At 26.2% G+C, this 26,847-nt stretch overlaps 1 protein-coding gene across 2 annotated transcripts in view; it reads right to left on the reverse strand.

Annotated features, from left to right (window-relative positions):
• Positions 1-1,839: 1,839 nt before the first annotated feature.
• LOC132923516 (uncharacterized) overlaps positions 1,840-26,847 on the reverse strand; it is a 46,445-nt gene continuing 21,437 nt past the window's right edge. The window contains exons 7-27 of one of the 2 annotated variants that reach the window (XM_060987575.1): positions 24,588-24,659; positions 20,256-20,486; positions 18,859-18,924; positions 15,237-15,475; positions 14,973-15,132; positions 13,663-13,740; positions 13,290-13,403; positions 11,145-11,285; positions 9,685-9,822; positions 9,130-9,272; positions 8,450-8,630; positions 6,984-7,054; positions 6,526-6,757; positions 6,117-6,250; positions 5,724-5,919; positions 5,514-5,653; positions 5,271-5,436; positions 4,968-5,188; positions 4,780-4,852; positions 4,395-4,606; positions 1,840-2,207 (exon numbers count right to left, since the gene is read on the reverse strand). In XM_060987575.1, the coding sequence (XP_060843558.1) occupies positions 2,094-2,207; positions 4,395-4,606; positions 4,780-4,852; positions 4,968-5,188; positions 5,271-5,436; positions 5,514-5,653; positions 5,724-5,919; positions 6,117-6,250; positions 6,526-6,757; positions 6,984-7,054; positions 8,450-8,630; positions 9,130-9,272; positions 9,685-9,822; positions 11,145-11,285; positions 13,290-13,403; positions 13,663-13,740; positions 14,973-15,132; positions 15,237-15,475; positions 18,859-18,924; positions 20,256-20,486; positions 24,588-24,659 (3,122 nt within the window). In that variant the 3' untranslated portion in view covers positions 1,840-2,093. Of the gene's footprint in view, positions 2,208-4,394; positions 4,607-4,779; positions 4,853-4,967; positions 5,189-5,270; positions 5,437-5,513; positions 5,654-5,723; positions 5,920-6,116; positions 6,251-6,525; positions 6,758-6,983; positions 7,055-8,449; positions 8,631-9,129; positions 9,273-9,684; positions 9,823-11,144; positions 11,286-13,289; positions 13,404-13,662; positions 13,741-14,972; positions 15,133-15,236; positions 15,476-18,858; positions 18,925-20,255; positions 20,493-24,587; positions 24,660-26,847 lie in introns of both variants that reach the window. The other variant, XM_060987566.1, reaches the window with a different exon arrangement.

Consider the following 26,847-nt stretch of genomic DNA (forward strand, 5'->3'; position numbering starts at 1 on the left):
TATAATTTATAACATTTTTGTAAAATATATCTAAGTAATATTTATAGTATAATTTAATGACACATATCTAGTATAACTTATATACCTATATATATATATATGTATATTTTTAAGTTCTTCGATCATAACATATAGTTTTAGAAATAATAATGAATAAGAAAACGTTTTATCATTTTATGTCACTGTTTTTTTTCTGTTAAAATTATAACTGTGACAATTGATAAATGATAACTGCAGACTTATAATCAATGTTAATTTTCCTAAGATTTAAAAATAATACATATTGTAATGAACTGACGAATTAAATATTTTAAACATTTTGATATTTCTACATTAATATATTATTGATAATAAACAATTATCAACTGTATTAAGAGTAAGTAGTGTCATGAGTCATGACCTACCAATAAAGTATCTTGAGCTTTGGCTATATAATATATAATATGAACGTATACCAAGCTCTTTCGACTCCCTTATTTTTCCCTATCAATTATTATAGCTATGTGTATATACCATATAGTGAATTAAATTGTAAATATTGATTGTTTTAGTTGGGATTGTTCTAGATTTTGAAACGGTTTTGAAATATCGATCGATATGTCTAGCAAGGGAATACGTCAAAAATTCAAAAGTTTAAATCGTCCTATAATGATTAATGACAACCACATACAGTTTTCGTCGGATAACAATATATTGAAAGTAGCTAGTCAGTACTCAGTAGATCGCGGCACCCGTCAAGGCTAGAAATTTGAATTACATTCGTTTGTAGTGTTAAAAATTAATGTAGATGGATTTAATATCAAGCGAAAAAGGGACAAAAATTATCTTTAAGGATGGATTTAAAGTTCGCTTCCATAAAATGTTGCTGATTAATAATAAAAAGGATAAAACAAATAATTTTAAGCTAATTTTATAATAATTGTATAGGTACAATAGGTATACATACAAAAAGGTAACAAAAAAAAAAATGTCAATTGAATAATAATTTTAATAATTTTTACATCAGCTGACTGTTACTTTTATATAACAAAAAATAATTTTAGGAAGACTTTCTATCCAACCTACACGTGGTGTCTCCTAGGTAACGCTAATAAGCTGGACCCAACTCATCTACTTGATAAAATACGTTCGGATACAATTCATGCTATTTTTGAAATTTGGCATCCAACTCGAGATTATCCAGTAAGACGGTTTATACCTCCAATGAAGATTTACTGGTAGTGATAAAAGTATATGAGTACTCTTTGAGTAATTATCGATATAATATTAAATAGCTATGACAACCCTTTAAACTCTGTGGGTGTAAGTGGATTGGAAGCGGTGATTCTCTATTTTTGTTTAACACACGTGCAACATACGATTAGTTATAGATGTGTTTTATTTCCAACGTACCGATTGACATAATGAAGTGATAAGAATTCTGAAAACACATTTCAATTTATTATCAAGTCTTCTTGATATTTACTTTACCTTATTTTTGATTTTAACTGCTCCAAAAATTAAAGTGTCAATTTTTAATTACTCTTTTTAGGACTCTGAGAGATAATATCAAAAATACGAGAAAGTAGATCTCAAGTAGACTTGACGAAAAATTCAAATCTGTTTCCAGGTTTCTTATCGCTTTATTATATCAATTGGTACGTTGGGAATAGACCACGTTTATATCCTATGTTGCGCGTGTATTAGAAAAAATAGAAAATCACCGCTTCCAATCCTCTTGAATATGAAAAATGTAAGCAGATGAATTTTAATATTTTACCATATTTAGAGATTTTACCAAGGAGTATGATTGCATAATAAATTTGCATTAGGTTAGATAAGCCTCAAAAATTAAATGTATTAAACAATTATTTGTTGGTACTTAGTTAGTACTTGTAAAATTAAATAATAACAAAGTACCTATATTTTATTAATGTTTAGATTATGTACTTGATAACAAAATTATATGTGAGCACTATACTTACTACATTATTATAGTTTTATAATATTATGTTTAATATATTTCAAAAACATATAAATATTGTAAATTCTTATTGTATAATAGAGAATATAAAAATGATTAGAAACAATAATATTAATATTTATACTAATTGTTACATTTCTTCAATAGTTGTAACTGGTAGTCTAGACGGTGAACTGTACCATGATGATTTGGATACAGTTAAAACTCCAATTGAATATGTTGATCCTGGTTGCAGGCCAGTTATCTGTAAAATAATAATAAATAATATAATATACTTAAATGTGTTAAATTAGGCAATGCAAAATACTAAGTACTAAGTACATATCTATTTATTTTAAATATGCATACGTACGATATAATATTTCTAACATATTATAGGTACATCTTGAAAAAAAAGTACAAACAATTAATCTATCAAACAAAATGATAACACAAATCCAACTATATAAATAATTTATATAATACATAACAAAAACATTCCAACAATAAACTCGTATACAGAAATTATTTGTTCGAAAAAGGTTACCGGTATAATCAGAAACGATTGAACCGATCAGGAAACGCGAGGAAACAAGAAAAAAACATACAATCCTTCAATATTATCAGACTTGCACTGGATCCGGATCTCCAATCCTAATTTAATATTTTGAGGTTTTTAAAATAATTGAATATTAATGATTAAATGTAATGTTTGTATAAAAATACTATTGTGATACAACTGTATAAAATGTCATTGTAAATAACTGTAAGTACTTATAATAATAAATTATTATTATTAATGTCCTAAACTGCCGTCGTATTTTGCAGATCAATAATACAAATTAAAAATTAAATATCATATCTTATAATTTATGTTGTCTTTCTATTTTATTACCTCTATTAATGTTTATTATGTTATATAGACGGTATTAGGCCTTTGATATCTCGGATATTTGACACTCAACAGACATTCTAAACACGATATTTTTAAAACACAAACGATTGACACCAGGCGTGACGAGTGACGACTACGACTTTTATGTCGCGAGTTGATTATTGTGAATTTAATAGTTAAGTATAAATAATATGATTGTATTATTGTAAATGTGACTTTAATCAAAGTAATTCAATTTAAATTCATGGTTAATAATTAATAATTATATTTATGTTTTTTTAAAAGAAATGTTAACACGTCCACGACCGCATGTCAAATTGGGTATCCTTATAAAAAACCGGAAACCCAGAGTAATAACTTGAATTTTATAATTTTGTAAATTAAATAAAACGCTGTCCAGTGGAGATATTAAAAAACCAATGATACCAAATAATAAAGAAAAATGTTTTGAATAAAACAGTGCAAATTATATGGTTGTTAGAAAAATCCACGTATCCGGAAACCCTATTCATTTAAATATACAGCGTGTCAACTATACTTGACATCGGGTTCAGAACAAATGATATAAGAGTAGTGTAACAACAGATGTCTAAAACAAAAATTATAAAACATCATCAATTTATGTATTTTTACGAAGTATGTCGTGTCTATTTGGGTAGGAAGGAAATATAACAAAATATCAAAGTCCATTATTATAGCACTTTTGAGTACAGTAGAGGTACCAACAACCGGCTACAAAGTGATAAAATCACTATAATTAAAACTTTATAGTATCTACTTGACTACTTATCAAACACTATCTATTTGCTAACAGTATAATGAGCACAATTTTTCATTAATTGAGAAACTCATTATGGGCCTAAATCTGGTGTGTTTATTGTAAGTTTATAAATGTACTTATAATATCATGTTGAAATCTAATATTAAATATTATACATAAACATGTAATATTATGGTACATATTTGATACCCAACAAGCACTGGCTGTCACATTGTATTTGTCCCTAAACCCTGGCCAACAACTTTTTAAAATTTTTTATTATATTTATTCTGATTATGAATTATAAATTGTAAAGATGATAACTGGATTATAGGGCCACAAACCACAGTTTTAAAGTTCAGTAATATTAGTATATTTAATTCCTTAAATCCAAAATAAAAAAAAAATAATGTTTATTTTCGTATTTTTGATATTTAAGACCATTGGCGTAATTAACTTATGTAATCGCGGCATACCTATACACTACCTTAGACTTATATCAAATTTAATGTTGTCTTAATAGTCTTAACGTTTTTCACAAGCTAAATATTTACAAAATCATAGTATAGAAATCATGTATTTATATTGAATATAAATGATATATTATGTCGTACACATAAACGTTGTATCTATATACTACGCGAATTAATTTGTTATTAAAGTAAAAATATTACGAGTACAATAAAGCAGCAACAGATTGATATTATTTTTAACTTGAACCAATCTGCAGATTCAAATTAAAATAGATTACAATTTTATTACTGTAAATTAGATTATCTGCAAGGAAAATGTATTACCGTATGGTTATATGTAGGTAGTTCTTCATAAACTAAAATTTCTGTTGGTGCAATGCTAATACAACACGTCTCCATATCTACGGATGCAATTTCTTCGACGTTTATAATAAACATTTTCAATTCACCGTTGAATATCCATGGAATATCCCACTGGACAGATATAGAAGTGTTACCAATTTCGGTCGTTTTTATATTCATTGGAGAATCAGGTACTAAATTTGTATGTATACAATAAAAATATAATGAACATATTAAAAGTAGATCGGTAGTTCCAATTTTTTTAGGGGGGGGGTTGGAGGTATAAGAATCAAAAATGATCAAATGGTGTGTAAAATAATGATGAAATAATTTCTAAATATGGTCTTGTATTAATTAATATACTTACGACCATCGACACTGTTAAAATAAATTGACGAGACCTTACCACCTTCTGGATAATCTATTGATTTTGGCTTTATCTAATACAAAAATAATTACATCTTGTGTAAAAATAATAAAATAAACGCGCCATTAAAGTTAATTTAATAGAGTGGTCACAATATAATATATACCATTATTCACGCCAGTACGTACTTTAAACGTGTAGTTACTGCTGGGGTTCAAATTATAGAATGTATGACAATAGTATTCTGGCCACGCTGAACATTTTTGTGGTGATATGATAAAATTACTCTCATTAAACGAAACTATAAATCCGTCTAATTTTGTATTTTGTGAATAGCTCCAGCGAAATCCTACCATGCGCTTCTTTAAACTCTTTTTATAAACTACTAAATCTTCTATTGCTTTTAAATCTATATATGTTAAAAGTAAAAAAAAAATAAACATACGTTTAATTAAAACATTTAAACAATTTTATAATTAAATTCCACTTACTTCCAAATTTAGTCATAAAGTTGACGAGTAGAAAATGTTCAGGATTATAACCAATATGTGTTTTTATAAATACTTTCAGTTCATAAGTTGAGTTTGCCTTTAGATCATTAAAGGAAATGTAATTATTTTTCGTTTCTCTTACTTGTAAAATGTCATCAACCGTATCCTACAAATTTAATATATTATATATTATATATATATATTTTATTTAAAAAAAAAATCATCTATATTTACAAAAATTACCTTTAATTCTATATAAAATTGTGATAAAAATCCATTAAGCTTGGAGCAATTTTTTGAATCAACTTTCCATTGAACAAATATAGAGCTATTAGTAATATAAATTGGATGCTCGGGATCTAAGATAGGTTCGGTTTTCGGGTCTAATAGGTAAATATAAAAAACACTTTTATATAAAAAAATATATTCAATTATAGTTTAATATATTTCTACTTGATGCTGGTGTTAATACGTCTATCATATTTCCTTGTTGAGTAGTATTTTTGTCATTAACGTCAATCAAAACTTGTATACTATATTGAGAATTAGGCACTATATTAAATATTTCATAGTTGGTGTGGTTGTAAATTATTCTTGACGTCCAATTTTGTTCTATTTCTCTTGTGGAACAGCTGAGAATTCGTTTAAGCTAAATGAAAATGAAAATGTTTAGAAAGACATAGGTAATTATATAGGTATTAGGTATGTACTATGTAGTACTTAAATTACTCATAATGGATCTGAATAGATAGTTTAAATGAATGAATATTATATTATACCTTTTTTAATATTAGGCAGATAATACATTTTATTAAAATTATTGTAAAAGTCGTGAATAATATTTACTTTATATCTGATTATTGATGTTACTGGTTCATGAACTGTGGTATAATGTTGATTGGAATTTGCCAAAATCCAGTACACTTTAATTTTTCCATTTTCATGTTTGGTGGAAATATTTTTTATTTGAACATCATTTTCTATATTAGGAATGAAGAAGCAATTATAGTTGATAATATAATTGTATTTATAAAATATTTATAGATAATTTTTTTTCCCTGTATAATGAAGTAAACCCCTCTTTAAATATTGAATAATATTTGTATACATTATAGATCAGTAAATCACATTATTTATTATTAGTTATTACAATGTTGAGCGCTATTTTATAGTTTGCTACAAAGAAGTCAAAAAGTTCAAGAAATATATTAATTTAAATAAATAATATTTTAAGTAAAAATAAATAAATATTTACTTGACATAAGAGTAGTGAATGAATATATAGGCGAGGATGGTAACGTTCCATTACTTGTTGAAGGAGTTAATTTTATGTTATACTGAAAACCTGGAAGAAGATTATCTAAAAAGTGACCACTTTCTGTGTTCGATAATATTTCATGTACATCAGATATTTGGTTTTGTGATTGATTTGACATTAAAGTCAAAACGTATTTTGTAATTTTGCATTCTAGTCGATTTGAAGTAGCCTGCACATATAATAAAAACAATAATCATTGGTGTACTGAGTTTTGAGAAATAACATATAAAGTATTTTATTAAATGCTTTAGAATAATTATAGCCTTGATTTGTTATCGATTGTATATTGTATATTTAGAACAAACAAAATAACAAAATCTATAGTTGAAAGTTAATTAAATGTAATAATTCTTAAGAATGAAAAATTAACTATTGTTTACTGTTTTTACACTTACTATGTCCCATGTTATGTTAATGCTTTGTATTCCACTCATCAATTTTATGTTATAATCAGTTATTTGAGGTTCTAAAAAATGTATTAAATATTTTGTAAATTATTATAAATGTAAATAAATAAAATAATTTGGATACACATTTTTCTAACCTACCTATTTATTTATATTTTTTATTTATTTAAATAAACTTACAGAATATATACAATACAATAAGTTATTTACAAGATTAACAATCTATTTAAGCAATATAGCTTATTTTGAGATAATTTTTTACAATTTTAACTTATAAAATACAATTTTACATAACATTTTACTAAAAATAGAAAATATATAAATATAATTATGTAAACAATTTTAACAATAAATTATGTTAGTTGGGAAAACAGCCAGTCGTATATAATTTTTTTAGGATTAATTTTGGTACACTAAATTTACTTTTTTTATATGAATATGGTATAAAGTTAAATTATACCGGTCCCGGGGTCCGAGATAATTTAAAAATGCTTTTAGTGTGTATTTTACTAGGTTATTATATGGTCTGCATTCCCTTTAGCCATCATAAAATGTCACATTTTCATCTTTGATGACTAGTGCTGGGATTTGTATGTAAATACATATTTTTATAATATAAATTAAGTATTGCAAATTATAAATTCATTTCACGTGATTTGCAATAAAATAAAACATATTTTATTTCACATAATTTTAAATTTTTATTTCATATTACATATATATGTACATATTTTTGGTTTTGTATTACATATTAATCTCAGCTCTATTGATGACTCTCTTAAACATGAACATAATTACTACTTTTTTTATAGAGAAATTTTAATGGAAGGACACCTCACATCCACAGATTTGTAGTTTTCCTTTGTGGATCTTTCTAAAAAAAACTTATTTAAACAGATTCTTTTAATGTTATCCTATACATTACTATTTAGTATTTTTGTATGAAAAACGATAAATACGTTAAAAACACGAAAATAAGTAAGTATTATACCGGTACTAATAGATACTTATAATTAAAAATAAAATATTGGTGAATAACTGAAATAAATTATTTTATTAGGAAATTGTTATTATTATATTTTCTTATTTTTAAAAATGACACATTGTTAATCATTATGATATTTTTATATTTAAAAATTTTTAAATCGTATGAACCAAAAAATCTAACCTAATAACCTAATAATAGTTCAATTTAACCATAACCATGATTTTTTGTAAAGATTCATTTCAAAGATCATTTTTTCATCTTAAGGACATAGCTGGAAAAAAATTCAAGAGGGGCCCGGACTCCCGGAGACCAAATAGTAACTGCACTATTGCTGGACCTACGAACGCTTTTGTATACCACTATAGTGAGTAATAATGGTAGATTCATTTTTACGTTGATAATTTTAATCTAATGATTTATTATAAATAGGCAGTTAATATTTACTGTTTAGTAGTTAGGTACTTACGTATACACGTGGTATTATATTGACCATATACTACATCTTGATCATTAAAATTCCCATCATCTGCAATTAACAATACTCCAATCTTATATTTAGTATCTGGTTGTAAGTCACTAATAATTTCCGATGTAGTATTGCTTATTGGTTTAATTTCAAAACTTCTAAATGTATCTTCTATTAATGACTATAAAACAAAAAGCATTAATATGACGAATGTACATTAAAACCGTAAATTACATATAAACGTACCTAAAACGATAAGGTGGGGGATTTACAATGCCAATGACATCATATTAATATATTAGTCAATGAGTTACAAAAGATTTGACACGTAAGATAAAATATATTTTTAAGTTAGTGCTATTGATAATATTCGTAAGTTTTAGAATGTATTAAAGGTACTTCATAAATCGTATTTAATTTATAAATTGAAAAGTGTATAGTGGCAAAACGGCGTCTTTTTTAAACAGGCAACAATTAATTATAAACATACTTCTATTTGCAACTGGTCAACTCAATGTACATGTGAATTATACATTGAATAATATAGCACAATATACATTATTAGATACATTATTACCTGTATTCGTTATATCAATACAGTTATTCGTTATAACTGTCATCCCTTTTGTAGAAATAAATATAAATTGTTTTTGGTTTTAGTAGTAATTATTATTAATTACCTTATAAAATAGTTGATAATATTTTATATTCAAAATTTTTTCCCCATATTTTGTAATACTATTTTCTTTAAAGTTCAATTCTACTATAATTCTATCGTATGTGGCCGAAAGCAACGTAGGTGGGTTAATTAAGTATGGATATTCTATAAAGTCAAACACATTACAATAGTTAATACAATTTTTTTTAAATTATTAACATCATATATAAAATAAGTATTTTGATAAAGTGTTTAAAAATATTAAAAATATATTGAACGACATGTCGACATAATAATGTCTGTAAATTAAGTATAAATAACCATTGATTAATTATACGATATTTTATATATTTAATTAATGATTAATGATTAAACTATAATTATTAATAACAAATTAATATACATAATATGAAATATTATTATTAATTATTTGTTTTACGAAACAAAAAAAATGAGGTTTATAAGTGATTTATAAATAATTAATTGGTTAATCATTAACTATTCATATAACCATAACAATAGACGTATTTCATTAATTTAAAATAATTTTTGATATTTTAGCAAAAATGTATCTTACTTTCACGGCAATATGGTAGTACGTATCCTGCTGAGCATCCATGTAAACAGACACCTGTATATTGATCACATGTATTATCAAGACAATTACTGGAACACGTTTGTCTACAATCAGCTCCATATGTACCTAGTGTACAGTCTTTAACATAAAAAAAACTATTTAATAAATTACTGAAGATATAAATTATGTATATACAATAATATTTGGGTGTTGACCCATTGCCCTCGCATACTATTATAATATCCATGATTAAAATACCAATCCGTAAAATAGAGAAGATAAATAATAATTGTTGTACACAAAAATAATAGCCATTTTATTAATAATAATAGCTCACTTGGTACAAAGAGAGTGTTTTATTAGAGTGCGTAATTTTAGACGTGTTTAAGTATAATTATAATTATTAGATTTATTCTTTTATTGTATACTATACCTATTCATATTATTTTTTTTATAAATTTTACCTACCATTTAATACTATTTTACCTTTTTGACAAATTACATTGTTTGTCACTTATAATTATTGTATTTATCCTTTTATTATAAATATTATTAAAATTTATATACTTACTTCCCTTATTTTATGGATTAGTATTATAATCATGTTTATAATAATATTTGAGGGCAACTGGTGTATTTTTTTTAGGTAGTTTGGAGGGGGGGAGGGATTGATATAAAAAAAAATTCTTTCGCGTCGTTCATTTGGGCGAATAATCCAAAATTTACCCGAGTAGAGCATATAACATTGGGGGCGAGACATTAACCGATCGTTTAGTCGAATTTATAAATTATTGAATAATAGGGATGTAACATACTTACCTATACAATAATTTTTAAATTTTTATTTACTACAACGTCTTCAACTCAATATTATTGTTATTATTTATTATATCGTTTCGGCTGATTGGTGATTAACTTTTTTAAAGTGTCTAAACAAATTTACAAATATAGATAGTGAACAATAATTTGTTAGATTGTACTAAGACGGATACCAAACGGGCATATATTTTAAATTATTTAGTCCTGCATAATATATTATATATATGTAATATGTATACAATATATTAATAAAATGTATAAAATGATAATGTATATATTCTAATTAATACGTGTATGTGAATATTTTATAAAATGTATAGTCTAAATTGTATAAAATGATTTAACTTTGCCAAATAAATATTTTTACAACAAAAAGTTTTTATACCAATTAGCGTTAACTGAGAGTCTTAAGTCTCTAAAAATTGGAAGGAAACGTGTATATATAATATATATATATATATAAAGTCTATATAAATTTCATAAATATCTCGGCTCGCCCAAACGATGTATATTATAGATAGATTAGGGTTCCGTGTAAATTTCGTCCAAATGATATGTTATTTTGGGTTATTCGCTCAAATGAAAGCCGCTCTTTGAGAGTATCTGGTACACGTCTTAATATTCTTTCATTGTTTACCTACCTTTGTTACACCATGGACCGGTTAGTCCTGGTGGACATGTACACCCATAACTTGTACACATTAACATTCCACGACACATTTTATCAGCTCGTATTGAACAAACTCCCTTACAGTCAGATCCGTAAGAATTTAACCCACACCCTGAAATTATTAAATTATTAAATTTCTTCCAGATAATTTAGACGTGGATCTAACCATCTAGTATTTACTCTTTTTATACATCACAATTGAGTTTACCATAGGTGTTAGAATGGGAATTGCCGGATGTGCCTGGCACGTCCCGACATTTTGTGATTGGGTTATTAAAATTGAAATCCCAGAGCAAGGAATTAAAACTGATGTTACTAAAAAAAATTTTTTTTTCTAAAATATATGGTGGATACTAAAATATTATAAATGTATGTGGAAAAACTTAGAGGATATAACAGATAGTTGTTTTATGAAAGTGAAAATCATAAAATTTGAATTATCTTATTAGAAATAGATATTAACTTCAAGGGAAAATAGGAAAAAAGCCCAAAAATATTGTAGGCACCCGGCACCCTCTGAAATCAATTCTGCGCACGTCTAAATGGTTTCAATTAATTATAATCTTTTTTTACTTTCCTAGGTTAGTTTAGGTTATACACATATAAATATTTAAAACACCTATTAGTATTTCCTATTTGTGACGAGAAGAGGTATGTTGTTAGTATGTGTTAGAACTAGACAAAACTACGATTTAATGATATTTATATATACATATTATATATATTTGTAGATTTTTTTAATATTCGCTCAGTACAGTCGCTTTGATGTATAATTAGTTTTTTGGTTTCGCCATAGAGTTTGGTCCCTGTGACCTTGGCGCGTCTGCCGTCGGCTGTCTTCCCGACGCGGTCCTCCGTGGGCTGTGTGTATGTGTGTGTACGTCGTCTTGTCGTCTTGCGATGTGCGTACGCAACGTAATAATGAAAAAACCGTGTGGTCATCGTCGCGTTTTTTTTATGGCGCCGTATAGTGCCTTTGGTCGTCTTTTTACACTGTAACGGATGTTTATATATTGTCGTCCGCCGTGTGTAGGCAACCGACACCTTTACGACCTTTCTTTTAATTTACACGTATTTATCGTTGAGTTATCGCATTACTCGTAACCGGGAGTGTGTTTGCCGTAGGGTCGCCATCTTTATTAATCGTGCAATTTGCTTGTGATACTGCTACCAATTTTTTTTTATTGATTATTGCATGTGCGGATGATCCAGGTCACATTCAGAAGCAGGTCAGACTTATCATCACCCGTTTTTTTCTATATTATTATTTCTTGTTGTATTATAATATGTTATACGTTGTATAACATCACGATTGTTGTTGTCAGCATCGTGTGTGTATATCTTATAAAAATATTTATATTAGTAATATTACGTTTGTAATTATTTTACTAGTTTATATTGAATGTTATATTTGTGTTGGGACTAACATAGTTTATAAGTTACGCTCGTGTACATAAATAATGAGTAGTCCGTTTACGTGAAATAAAATGTATACAGCCCACTTAAGGAATATCACTATTTATGTTTCTTATTGTACGAATATATATATATAATCTATAGATCGAACTTGCAGTTGATTATTCCCCCCCCCCCCAAAAAAAAAAAAAAAAAAAACTGTTGACGAGACAACACGGCTATCGCAACAAACATTAGTCGTTACTTGTTATACGTTAGCTCATCCTAACTCTTGTAATGTCATATTTATTTTATATTCAATAAATCATAAATATAAAATATAATGTTCAGTCGCTAATATATACCTATCGAGTTTTTTGGTAAATTATTCCAAAGTAGAAGGTTTTCACCTCCTCCCCACCGTGTTTTTCAATACAATTGGTAAAAACTATTTACCATATTTTGCCTCTCTTCCCGACAAAAAGAAAATAATATACCTATAATTACTAAACTATTTCCCTATATATTGTATATTCTCACATTATTACAAGTTACAAATTTAAAATAAGTTTTTTAATAGTAAACATTAAATGTTACAGTAAGCTTTCCTCACATATTAAATTAATCAAATTAATTATTCGTGGGTATTGGAAATATTAATATTACATTATTTAAAGTTATTATTACAACGATGAATGATAAAGACTTAATTTTAAATTACCTGTCTCACAAAATTGTCCTTTAAAACCAGGAGGACAAATGCAATTTGACAATTCCGTAAAATGTCCACCATTTAAACAAGGATTTAAGTACTGAAGGGAACGTTTCACTACACCTATTTAAAAAACAAAATTATTATTTAAAATGGTAAAATTGTTTTTAGATTAATTATTTATAAATTATAATTAAGGTTGTGAATAATTTAATGCACTAAAAATTATGAAATATGCACTAAAATATACGGTATATTTACTTATATCGACTATAATGAATGTGATACAATAATAAATAATTATACAATTATAATATTATACACTTTTCACATTATTATCAATAATTTATTAATTAATATTTGTGAAATTTTAAATACATACGGTTTCCAAGAATGTTGAATGGTATTGGGTTTATACCAAAAGAACTATTCGCAGAAACAATTCGAACATCTTCTTCACCTGGAAACATTAAATTTGTAATAATAAAATATTTAACTGTATTACAATTTACAATACAATGTAGTAGTGTAACAATTGAGTTTAATGCTTGGAGGCTAAACATTTAATAATTTTCTTCCAGCAAATAAAAATTATCAATATCTATTAGGAAAATGTATCACTTCAAAATGTCCAAGTTTTGTTTATATTTTCGATTTTTTCATAATTACTTTTGTTTATTCATTATAAAAATTATTTTTTTTTTAATAGAACGTTTCAACAGAATCGATAAATCCCATTGGTATTTACATACAATGTATGTCCTAAAAGTTTGGTATCACATCAATTATCAATTATCTCTGTAGTATATCTATAAACATGGATTTTTTAACAGTTATCTATCAGATGATTATTTTATCATGAATCATTCATTATTTCAAAAATTATTAGCATTTTTGAAAATATTTCATTTATATAGCAAACAGTCGTAATAAAACAACATTAAAAAAAAATATTTTTTAAATATATCAAATCTTAGTGATATTAGATTTATGTCAGTTAATAATCATTAATTGGATTTGCCTCCAGTTTTGTGTTTATATCAAAAATAAATCTAGAATTAAGAAGTGGAAAACCATAAAATGAATCATTGTAATTGTGTTTATACTTTATATTTTATATTTCAGCAGAAGCAAAATGAAAACGATACCTAGAAAAAAAATAAATTCTAACCTGGGCAAAATCGGGTAATACAGCTAGTTATATCTATTAATATTCAAATAATTGTAGTATATATATTTTTTAATTTAAATTATAATTACATAAAAATGCAATATATATCGCATATACGTAATCTAAGATGTATGTAAAGTTGGCCCCCGACTTTTTTGATCGATTTAAAAAATATGACAATATTTTGCAAATTGATTTTTAGGATTTGCAAATAAATCATCAAAACATTATAAGCTAAAAACCATTACGGAGGCTCAACTTCACGCAGCCCTCTGACTTTGTTCGATCGATTTGAAAAAATATTTTTTTTTTTAATTCACCAAAAATAAAATATTGATTTGCAAATTCTGAAACCCATTTGCAAATATTTGCAATTGATTTGCAAAATATTGGCATATTTTTTGAATCGATCAAAAAAAGTCGGGATGCTAACTTCATATACATCAATCTAAGTAGCTAAAAACCACCAGTATTTATTATCTTAAATTTAAATAAGTATTATTTTTTTCATATATGTTTACCATCATTTGAACATTCGGCAATTCGTATGAGTCCAAATTGAAAATAATAATCTCCAACTTGATTATAATACATATTCTGCAACTTAAGTTGTAATGACAATTTATACTTCTCATTGTTCTTAAAAGCAATATTGGTAATTTTCAATGTATTTACACCGTTCTGCATAAAAAATAAATGTTATTGTTATTGTTATTATTATTATAATTTCTAAGTAAATAATTATAATCTTTGATTCAATTAGAATCCATATTAAAAAGTATTACATATTTCTTTAATTCAGTTGAAGATATAACCATATTATTTTTATCATACATATCCATTGTGATGAAAAATTCCTTGCTATCATATCTGTGATAACTATAATATGTCATAGTTAAACATGTTTGGTCTTTATCAGGTGTCCAATAAAATGTAAAAAATGTACACGAAGTAAATGCTGAGCAATAGTTATAGGCGAATATATATTCGAAAACTTCATAGCAATAATTATGTAAAGATTTTCCTGAAAATCATCATTGTGGTATATTAATATTATGCTAAGTTAATAACCATGTTGTTGATGTTGTTACAATAATAACAAAGAAAATTAATATTACGCCGCAGAAAGTGGATTGATTCCCGTCACCTACTTTATGTATTAGTTGATTCCCAGGTCATTATTAAGAGGTATGTACGATTTGATTCCCTATTGTTCGGCCGCCATACATAACACGCTCTCATGTCCACCGAGACCACGTGCGAATTTATGAAAAAAAAAAAAATCATTACACGTCGTGTGTGTTTTAAATTTTTTCCTAACTACTACATTTTTAACTATTGATTTCTTTAATGAATAATAAATAAAAATTGAATGACTTTCAAATTACGAAAAACCTAAAAAATTTTGAGAAACTTTTCAACCAACCTCCTCGTGGTGTCTATTGGATTATACTAATAGGCTGAATATTTGACTAAATATTGAAAAAAATATATTATAATGAACCGGTAATCAGCTTGTGCATACCTCTTAATAACCCGGGAATCAACTCAACGGCATCGGTGTAAGTATTAGGTACTTTTAAACTTCAATCTAAAATTAAATTCCTACTACATATCCTCATAATTGATTTTACGTCTGTCATAGCCGGCATGACAACTATACTGTTTTTAAAATACACTACAGATGGTAAGCTTAAATATTTTTAGGGGGCGCAGGATAATTTTTGAGAATCAAAGTGGGCGATGCATGAAAAAAGTTTGAGAACCTATGACTTAGATTAAGAATTCAATGTATTAGTGTTAATAGCTTAGATTTAGGTACTATTATATTATAACGTATTTGTGATTTGTGTTTAAATTTAAAATCATAGTAAGATTAGTATATACTAGGTACATATTATACTTATGTAATGCCAATGCGTTAATGACAAATTTTAATTTACGTTATTTACAAGTCCGCATACATTACAGTGGCAGGTATAGGTAAAATTATATTGTCGGCAATAGTGTGTAACTCCATTTTAACACTACTGCTGTAGTGCCGTATTTAGTAGATATGTGCAAACATTATATAGAATAATGATGGAGTACATTTAAATTTATTAATCATATCGAAAGTTGAAACATATAATATAATATTAATATTATAATATATGTAAAAATAGTTTTATTTTAGTAAATAGGTTGGAGTTTTATTTAAGGTATTCTATTTGTATGATTATATTGGGTTTTTGGAGTTAATTTTGGAATTTAAAAAAGTATTGATGTTATAGTAACAGAACATTGAATTAAATAAGTGTACAAAAATATAAGGTGTGAAGGTGCTGTAGACTTAATGGCTCTGGTAAATCTGAATATGCTATGCTGGGGGATTTTTTATATGTGGCTACAGGCTATCTTGGGGGCTTCCGTTTTTCCGCCAAAATGACCCTTGTCCGTTATCACCATGTCTGTTTTCCGCCAAAGGTTATATTTCGATTTCCGCCAAAAAAAAAACTAATAAATTATTTAAGATATTTTTCTTAGAATAAATAGATTCTCTGAATCTAAATCCATGAAATAGTAATGATTACGATGTATGCACTTCACCCATAGAAAATTCTTTATTATCTATTTGGCCTTACCTTGTTTTATAGATATTAATCATAAACTATTATCTATATCTCATCTTACTCCTAATTATTTGTTGTAAACATTTTAGCAACTGTTCATAGTAGAACCTCAACCGGTTAATACCGTTTTTAAATGTATACGCTTGTATAAATTTAAAATTATTGTATATTAGCATAATATGTCCACGGTCCATTGATATAATTTCAATATTCACCAACATAATACATTTTTTTTTTTAAATTTTTCGTTAACGTTGTCACAGACCATGGTTTAAACTGAAAGGTTCAGACTGATAGCGGACAATAACCCGTCAATTATTTGCGGATAACGTTGCTATGAAATAATAATAATAATAACTTATAATTTATTCAGAATAAGAATGCCCACTTTCGCGCATACATACTGAGCCGCCGGAATGGGTCGACTCCCCTGGCGAGATTCAGGTGTGCTGTGATTGGTCGTCATTGTAGAGTGTAGACTACTGTCGTCACCCGTCGCGGTTGACAGCCGCCGCCGTGTTTACAGAGGATAAACGCATAAACCACGAATGGCACAGTATCGTGAAAACGGTGGAATATTATAGTTCACTATGTATACAATAAAATTGTTGCATGTGCACGGCGGCACGACGGCACACATAAGCGCTTACCGTGGCAACAAACGTGCGCGAACAAAACGAGTTTTGGACGGTCGAGTGGGCATTCTTATTCTGAATAGATTATAGTAGTAATTATAATAACTCTCTATCATCACCACAAGCTGCATAAGCTTACAGGAGGTAGGTTAATCAAATCTGTAACTAATCATGATATTATTTAATCTATAATTTTTTATGTTTGATTTATTCAATAAAACAAAAATATTGCGGGATATAACTGATGCAAAGGGTTTTCAAAAAATATCTTAAATAATTTATTTTTATTTTTGGTGGAAATCGGAATATAACCTTTGGCAGAAAATGTTTACGCTCGGTTATCTTGGAGTGTTTAATGTATACCTGTGGTATAGCTTCGAAGGTTGTTGTTGAACAGCACGAATAGTCATAATTTGATAATTTGTGCACGTGTCATTAACCTACAGTTGAGGCCTATTCTTATATATTATGTAAATTGATTGAAGCCGGTTTACATTAATTGTTATATTTCATGTTACTTGTGATACTATAATACTATGTCCTCAAGACCTCAGGTGTCTACTTGTTATAAAATATATTTCACAAATTCCGAGAATCGCGAGCTCTGTTTGATACTTTGATATTTTTCAAATATAATCCCATACAAACATAATTTTAATATTATAATAATTCATTGTTCTTATATTTTGTACAAAGCAAAAATTATTATTTTTTAAGATACATTTATAATTTATTTATGATGAGTGTTTTTTAAATGTTTTAATTATTATCCCTAAAAGACATTTTTAATTGTAAAAAAATGTCAAAATAGTAAAATGAGTCGTTTATATTTCGGGGAATTAAAAGTAAAAATTCTCAGCACTTTTTTTAATAATTGGAGATAAAAATAAAAATATATGGGGAAAACCAGTTCTAGAGAAAATGGTTTTTTTTTTTAAATTTCGTTGTAATTTAAAAACAAATAACTAGATACATGCAATTTTCACCGTATTAAAATTAACATTTTCAACAAATGATATTATTTTAAAAATATTTTTACTTCGTTTGAGCTATTTATTATAGCAATTTATATATTATAAGAAAATTTAAATATTGTTTATAAGTAACGTAATAACTTAAGTATGATTATTGATATATAGCATATATTTTTTAAAAATTACCAGAACTCAAATGTACAGTAGTATAGTCCATGTAACGAATGTCCTTTGTACAATACTCATTGTATCCTAATAAAAAAATAGTAAATATAATTTATTAAAAACTTTAAGACGTATAGTTTTCATGTCCATACCACATATTATTACGCTTAGCTTTATTTATTTAAAATAAAGGCAGTGTCTTATATATAAGTAATTAATTTACTTAAAAAACTCCCAAATAGGGCCTCAGCAATATTCAATAACAAGGTCATACTACTTGAAGGGTAAGTGACTAAAATTTAAACATACGTAACTCTAGTGCAAATGTTATCATAACATTACGAGGTTATTGCGTCCAAAATGCGATTTTATTATATTATGTATTAACTATTAGCATAACAACAGAAATCACGACGGTTCCTTTTCTCATTATCCCTAAAGCACGCACCTATAGTCCATACAGAGTATGCTAAATAAATACATCGATAACATACAGTAAGATAATATAAATTACGGATGGAGAACTTGAGGTTAAACTTAATAACTCACCAAATCATTTACCGAAAACAATAAAACATTTCGTAACTCCAAATCGCTACCTAAGCAATATTCGCTGACAAACAGCATGACTAGTTTAATTAACCAATCATAGACATCACAATCGAAGAACTAATTTATGATACCATTGATGAAATTACTTATAATCTACATCCAGTTAGTTAACAACTGTATAATTTTCTGCATAATCATTTAATCAATCATCAAACTTTCACGTGTAAAAGTTTAGTTAATAGATTCAAACTGTTCATCAACTGAGCTTAACAACATTTTACAGATGTATTATCAAATTCCTAAAACCAGCAAAGTACATTCCACACTTATCTATCAGTCAAAACAAAAAAAGATCTTATAGAATAGTTGTTAGAAATTTATACTAGACAATACATAAAAAGAATATTCAACAAAAATTGCTTTCCCAAGATCATACTGTGAGAAACGTTACCAATGTTCTGCAATTCAACACAAAGTGCCCATTATCCTAACTGTATCCACTGTAGAGATCAACAACCTGTAGACACTTGACAATAATCCGCAAACATTCAGCTAACATCACGGATGCACCAAATATAAAAAAATTAATTTACTCATTAAACTTAACTCAAGAAATCTCAAAATTTACATACTCCAACTCAAAAATTCTTTAATCTTAATGAACCACACAATATTGTTAACACTACTTTAACTTCACTTGCTTCACGTCTTACTTGCAAGAAATTAAAGATACTAACCAATCCTCTCCACCACCCATTTTCAGTAATAATACTGATGAATTTTTAAATTATATCTACAACATTTTAATATTTTTTTAGGTCATTAGAATCCAGATTCCACCGTTTTATAAATAAGTAAGAACTCACCATTATAGTTATTTATACTTTGTGTTATCCAATGATTTGAATTATAGGAAATACTCATTTGACTATTATTCTGAAATGATTGAAGATTAATGATTTCTTTTGTATTTGTTGATATATTATGAATACCATCATAGATTTGTAATGGCATTCCAATAGAATTGGTTCTTAAATGTATTTCAATTGAATAACTTCCTTTAAAGTAATCTAAGAAATTATCATCCATGAATCCACCTGTTTCTAACAATATAAAATTACACAGACATTTAAAGAGAAAAAAATGAATTAATTTGGTTACTTGAAAATTAAGATTAATCTTATCTCGTGGAGTATAATTTTATAATGTTTACATGCAATTCAAATACAAGCTATAAACAAATAACATTATTCTAAAATCTAGATTATACATATAATACGATGAAATGTACTAACTAGAGTAGGATTAAGGATCTGATCCACCTAAAGCAATATATTATATTTGGTATCCTTATCGTGGTCGTAGGTAAGGGGGGGGGGGTGTCATTTTCAAACACCCCAGAAATTAAAGATAAATAATTCCTATTCAATTTTAATATTTTATAATATTAATATAGACCTAGATCAAAACCCCCTTCGAAAATATTTCCTATCTACCCCATGATCCTTAATATCACTAAAATTAAAAACTGTTAATTAAAGCTATTAACATTTAAAACAACATAATATATTTCATGTATCAATAGGCAGTGGATTAAATATAAGATGATCTATGCCTTATGCCCCAGGACCGCCAAACTCAAAATTTAAGTTTGTCTATATAACTATAATATTATAATACATTTATAAATAGTAGTTAATAATTAATTACATACCTGTTTTTGTGTATAAATAGTAATTTAACAATATCCGGGAATATAACATGAATTATAAAAGGATTATGGTTAAAATATCGTTATAAAAACAGGTTATTCAAAAATAAATAAATAAACAAAAAATAAATTTCGTGGTTAGGAAAATTAGCCATAGCCCATTTCGTCACAATGAGTTAATCTCCTTACGAAGTATAAATAATATCAATAATGTAATTACAACAATAATAAGATAATGACATTTTTTTTAACCTTACCATTTGACATTTTGTATATGTTCGTCCCTGATTATCACACTTTGAGTAGTGAAACATACATTTTGATATGTTCAACCATTCAAACCGGAATATTTTATCACCCCTTACGGGGATTTGAAGCTTTAATTTCCATTTGTGCATAGATGAGCCGCTCATAGGCGCGCGCACGGGGTATGAATTATGCAGCCATGCGCGTCATGACATTACTCTCGGGGCAAAAGATTTTTTAGAGGACATAATATGAAGTAATTCCTGCAATACAATACTTTTGGGGGAAAAAATAACAACATATTCTGTAGGTACGATCTACGTTCATGGTTTAATATTATGTGAAGAATTATGAAATTATTATAAGTTTTTCGTTTTCAATTAACACGTCTTTATAAAAATATGTTTTTAACTTTTAGCATAGAAATTGTTTTTACCTATTTTAAACCTATTATTTTCTAAGTAATAAAAATTATTGATAATACTGATAATAAAAACAGGTATCATAATTATTTTAAGACAGTACCATATTATCATGAGCATAACTTTAGGGGCATTAATAAATATGAGGAACAAATTTTATCAACCACATACCCTGCGATCAAAGTCTACTCACGTCTATGGACGGCGACACTCGAATTGCCTCCCAAATTTAGGTACTTAGATTATCGATAGTTTTTACTATCGATGATATCAATGATATCGATTTCCATAATGTTCAAAAATATTATTTTATAAATTAAACATGAATGAAATTTCAAAATTGCAGTATTTAAAAGCATTGGGAAATAAATTTAAGCCACGAAGCTAATACGATACGATAATACAATATAACAAACTTAAATGTTTATTTCATTCATTATTCTATCATCTATTTTATTATTATTTGATATATTGATTATTTATTATTTGTATTATTATTAATTATTATTACACCTGACGGCTGACAGCCTATTTACTAAAATATTTATTTTATGTATTATTTTCTCAGTTTATTTAATATGTAAGGTTATACCTATCGCAGGCGATTCCAGTACAAGAGGGTCACTACTTTTTCGACTACTTTTTTTTCGGGAGGCAATTCGAGTAACCTTTTTAAAAAAAAAATCACGGGAGGCAATTCGTGAGCGCCCCGTGGACTATGGTGCAGCTATGTTGTAAAGTTATCTCTTAAAAATGTTAAGAAAGGTAGCTCATTTCCTGTTGGTATTATATTCTTACATTTATAATTGTATAAATTTAACTTAATTCATGTTTTTAACATACCTACTTAAATATAAGAAAAAGTGCTATTATAACTTTTGATTCACTACAGCTAAAAAAATGTGTTTGAAAATAAAAATTATACAATTTATTAGAAAATCCTTTTATGAATTGAGCAAACTTGTACATATAATAAATTATATGCTACAATGCTACAAGATAAAAATAGAAGATCAGCAGTAGGTACATACGATATCGTATATGAGAAAAAACTAATAAATAAATAATAATAATGATTATTAACTACTCTGGAATTCTAAATGATTACATAATTAATACATAGATGTAAGACTTTTCGTAATACCAGCATACAATATACGTAAGTCATAAGTGCAAAGTACTTATGACCAGGGCTCAGGACTTATAGCACTTTATTTTTACGTGATAAAGTAGGTACTAGACATAATTTGTAACTGTGATAAAAATAATATAATTAAAGACTACAAAAATATTGAAATAAAATGATTAAGACAAGTTTAAAACTAAGAAATAAAAAAAAAAAAATAAATAAATAAATCTTTATATTATAAAAAAATCAAACTTCACTTTCGAGACATTTTGCCTTATTGTTTATAGATTTTGCGAGGGATTTTCTGAAAAAACCATTAAAAGTAGAAAAATTGGTCAAAAAGCAAAAATAATCAGAAAAACTGGAAATAAACTTATTTTTAAAAAATCGTCGAAAAAAGCAAAAAAAAGCACTTTCAAATTTCATAATTGAATGCGTTTTAACATGACATACACTTCCATAACTCTCAGCTACATTTTAAGCCAATCTATAAAAATAAGCAAATGCTTTAAGTCCCGAGCCCTGCATATGACTAATGTAACCAATTGACCACGGTATCATTTACGATATACATCTTTATACAATACTTAATATATAATTATTACCCATACAAGTGAGGTTTGAAAAAATTTATAATTTTAGTACTGTTGAATAATATTAATGATAAGTATTAAGTACCTAGGTACATTATTGGTATAATTGATTATATTTTTTGGGGAGGTTAATTCTTCCCAACGAATAGAACGCGAATAGTAATTAATTTAAAATAGGTACCTAATTATTAAACCTAAAATCTTTCAAAAACTCTAAAATTTAACAATTCAAAAATGTTGAAATTATGTATACTTACCTGTTACCTTTCTATTTATTCAAAATTCAACGGAATTTAAAATTATTATTATTGTTTTTTTATATTATCAATGATTATAATGAATAACTTTATAAAATGGTGATTTTTTGAAAAATTGTTTTTCAGGCAAAATATTTTAAAGCGTTTTTTTTTTGTTAAATCACCGTAAAACGAAGCCATTGCAGGTTTTTCATATGTTTATAAATTGGCCTATAAATGGTAAGTCAAGATGAGTACCGGGATCTATGTTTTATGTATACCTACATTATAATTTAAATGGTTGCAATTGTATGTAAACTGATATTTTATTCGAGTATGTTTTTCTAGTTAGAATATCATATTTGATAAAGGGACAAAGATAGTGACTGGGAGATAAAGAATATTATGTAGTACGGAGATTTTGAAATATATTATTCCAAGAAAACGAAAGTTAAAAGGATTCTGATAGTAGCTAAGTAATTTGAGTTTAAACTATACGATGTTAGTGCTCAACATAAAGATCATAATATTTAAGTACCTAAAATTATGGAATTTAGTGGTTGCTTACAATCCATTTTAGTTAGATATTATTTTATTTATTTATTAATTAAAAATAAATTTTTTTTAAATTTATTATTTAGGACAGATATTTTAAATTTATTAAATCTTTAATCAATACAATATGAATTATTGATTAAATAAATAAATGGTTAAGCATGATAAATTAAAATGGTTTTATAGTTACGTTCAATTTATAAAGTATTTTATATATTCAAATTGTCATTGAACCACTATTATTTAACTTTTAAATAAATATTTTGTATTAAAGTTGTAAAAAGAAAATGATAATAATTTACAAACCACTGCTGCTGTTTAATATATACATATTTGTGATTCTATAAATCGTCGTAATGTCATAATCCTCATAAACATCTGAAATAAAAACAAAATAATTCTTTAATATCAAACCATTCACTCGCTCACATAAGTTAATAATACATTTAAATACCTACAATATATATTTTATGCATCTATGATATAATTAGTTTATATTCATGAATTATTAAATACTCTATATGTATAAATTGTAATTTTCTCTCATATTGATTTCCCTTTGATAGTTACATACAAGCCATAGTACAGTGTACTAGCTATAACTATGATCAATAAATATTAGAAATATCTAACTACCTTATTAGTAATTACATACTATAGGTACCTTATTCTGCCTATACAAGATATTATAAATTAGTACTAATAATTTGTTTATTTTAAGTAAATTATGATATATTTTATCATTGATTTCAAATATTTATAACCTACTCCAGTTTATACTTGGCATATTCATAAACATTTTGATACAGAAAAAAAATTTAACTTGTTATTTTTTTTTTTTTGTAAAATTAATAAATATCTAATATATTAATTAATATCTTTTGTTATAATTTTGTAAGATAAATGATTCTAATTTTAAAAACAAATAAATAAACAATTATAATAATATGTATTATTATATTTTTTAATATGTAAATAAATAACCAATAGGCATTATAAAATTGTGTTTCTAGTGTATACCGTGTGTCCCTAAAAACAGGGAACCACTTTATCACTCATTACCCTGTAAATATATTCTTGGAATTATAATCTTATCATGTATAAACTTATATGTGTTATTTGTATTAATGAATTATTCAGATTGTAAATTGTTGTATAGGTAGGGCTCCATCCGTTAATAAATAAATAAATAAACATTTGAATATTTATTTTATTTATAATAATTGTATGTAAAATAATTATAATGAACATTGTAATTACTGTAATTTCATAATGTGTAATAATATTTCATAGATAGCAAATAATTTATTACTCTAATAATAAATGTGTAATCCTTATATTATATTATAATATATAAAAGAAGAATAGGCCTTTTTTATGTTCCAATTTTGTGACAACATTATTTAACTTTTTTTTTCACAGTGTTGTTCCAAATATCTTTCTGAGCGTCGCTATTTCACCAGATTTTTCAGTTTTTTTTTGTCTGATGGGAGGGTGAGGGGTTTGTATTTGAAGGTTACGATGTTTTAGCGTGTCTTTTTTCACAAGGTTGTTCCAAATAAGCCTACGAGTAAAACACTAATTATTTTCAATTTTAGTTATAAATATCATAAATTAAGTTAAATTATAAAAAATATTACATATTACATGGCTAGGCTTTAAATAGTTTAATTATGATAAAAAAAAAAAAAACAATTTATATACGAATCGATTATTTAATACACGGGCGAAGCCGGATTATTCAGCTAGTGTATTATATTATGTTGTCTAGAACGAAAAAAATTAATTAATTTAATACATTGTTTAAAGTTATATCTAGTTCCAATTTCACAAATTTTAAGTTTAGTATACATGTTGATAGATCAAAATTGTTTGAAAAAAAAATTAAGTTTTGTCACGCATGCCAAAATACACAAGTTAAAAAAAATTATAAGTCATAGGAATGTATGATCCATTAGTCTAGTTTAACGTCCCGCAAATAGATTGAAAAATATTTACAGGATAATGAGTGATACAGTATACGATGTTTTCGGGGGGGACGGTACCTATATATATTTTTAATGTTCCTATGTAAACTAAAACTTATTAATTTAATTTGTTTAAGTTTCATAACAAAATCAAATCCAATGAAATTTTATGAATATATAAATACAATAAGTTCTAGTATATTTTATTTTAATTATTATATTACATATTATCTCTTCTTCGTACATTTATAAAATAAATGTGCAATTATAAATTTTATTTTATTTAACATATTTTTTAGTATCTAATTTATTCAAATTTAAGCGATTAACTATAAATGAAAATAATAAATACCTATATTATCTATGGATTAGTTTTATAAGTTTTATTGTTAACGTAATAGAGTTGATTATTTGCATTTATTATTTTTTAAACTAATATCATTAATTTGTTTAGTATCACTAATTATTTTGCATTAAGTCATTAAGTATGTATAATAATTAGCTTACTTGATTACATTTGGCACATAATACGTTTCATAAGTTATTAAGTACACTAAATCTTCCATAATATTTTAATTATTACTTACCATTTGTATGAT

Source organism: Rhopalosiphum padi, chromosome 1 (genome assembly GCF_020882245.1).
Source record: "Rhopalosiphum padi isolate XX-2018 chromosome 1, ASM2088224v1, whole genome shotgun sequence".
In the NCBI taxonomy this organism is placed as follows: Eukaryota; Metazoa; Arthropoda; class Insecta; order Hemiptera; family Aphididae; genus Rhopalosiphum; species Rhopalosiphum padi.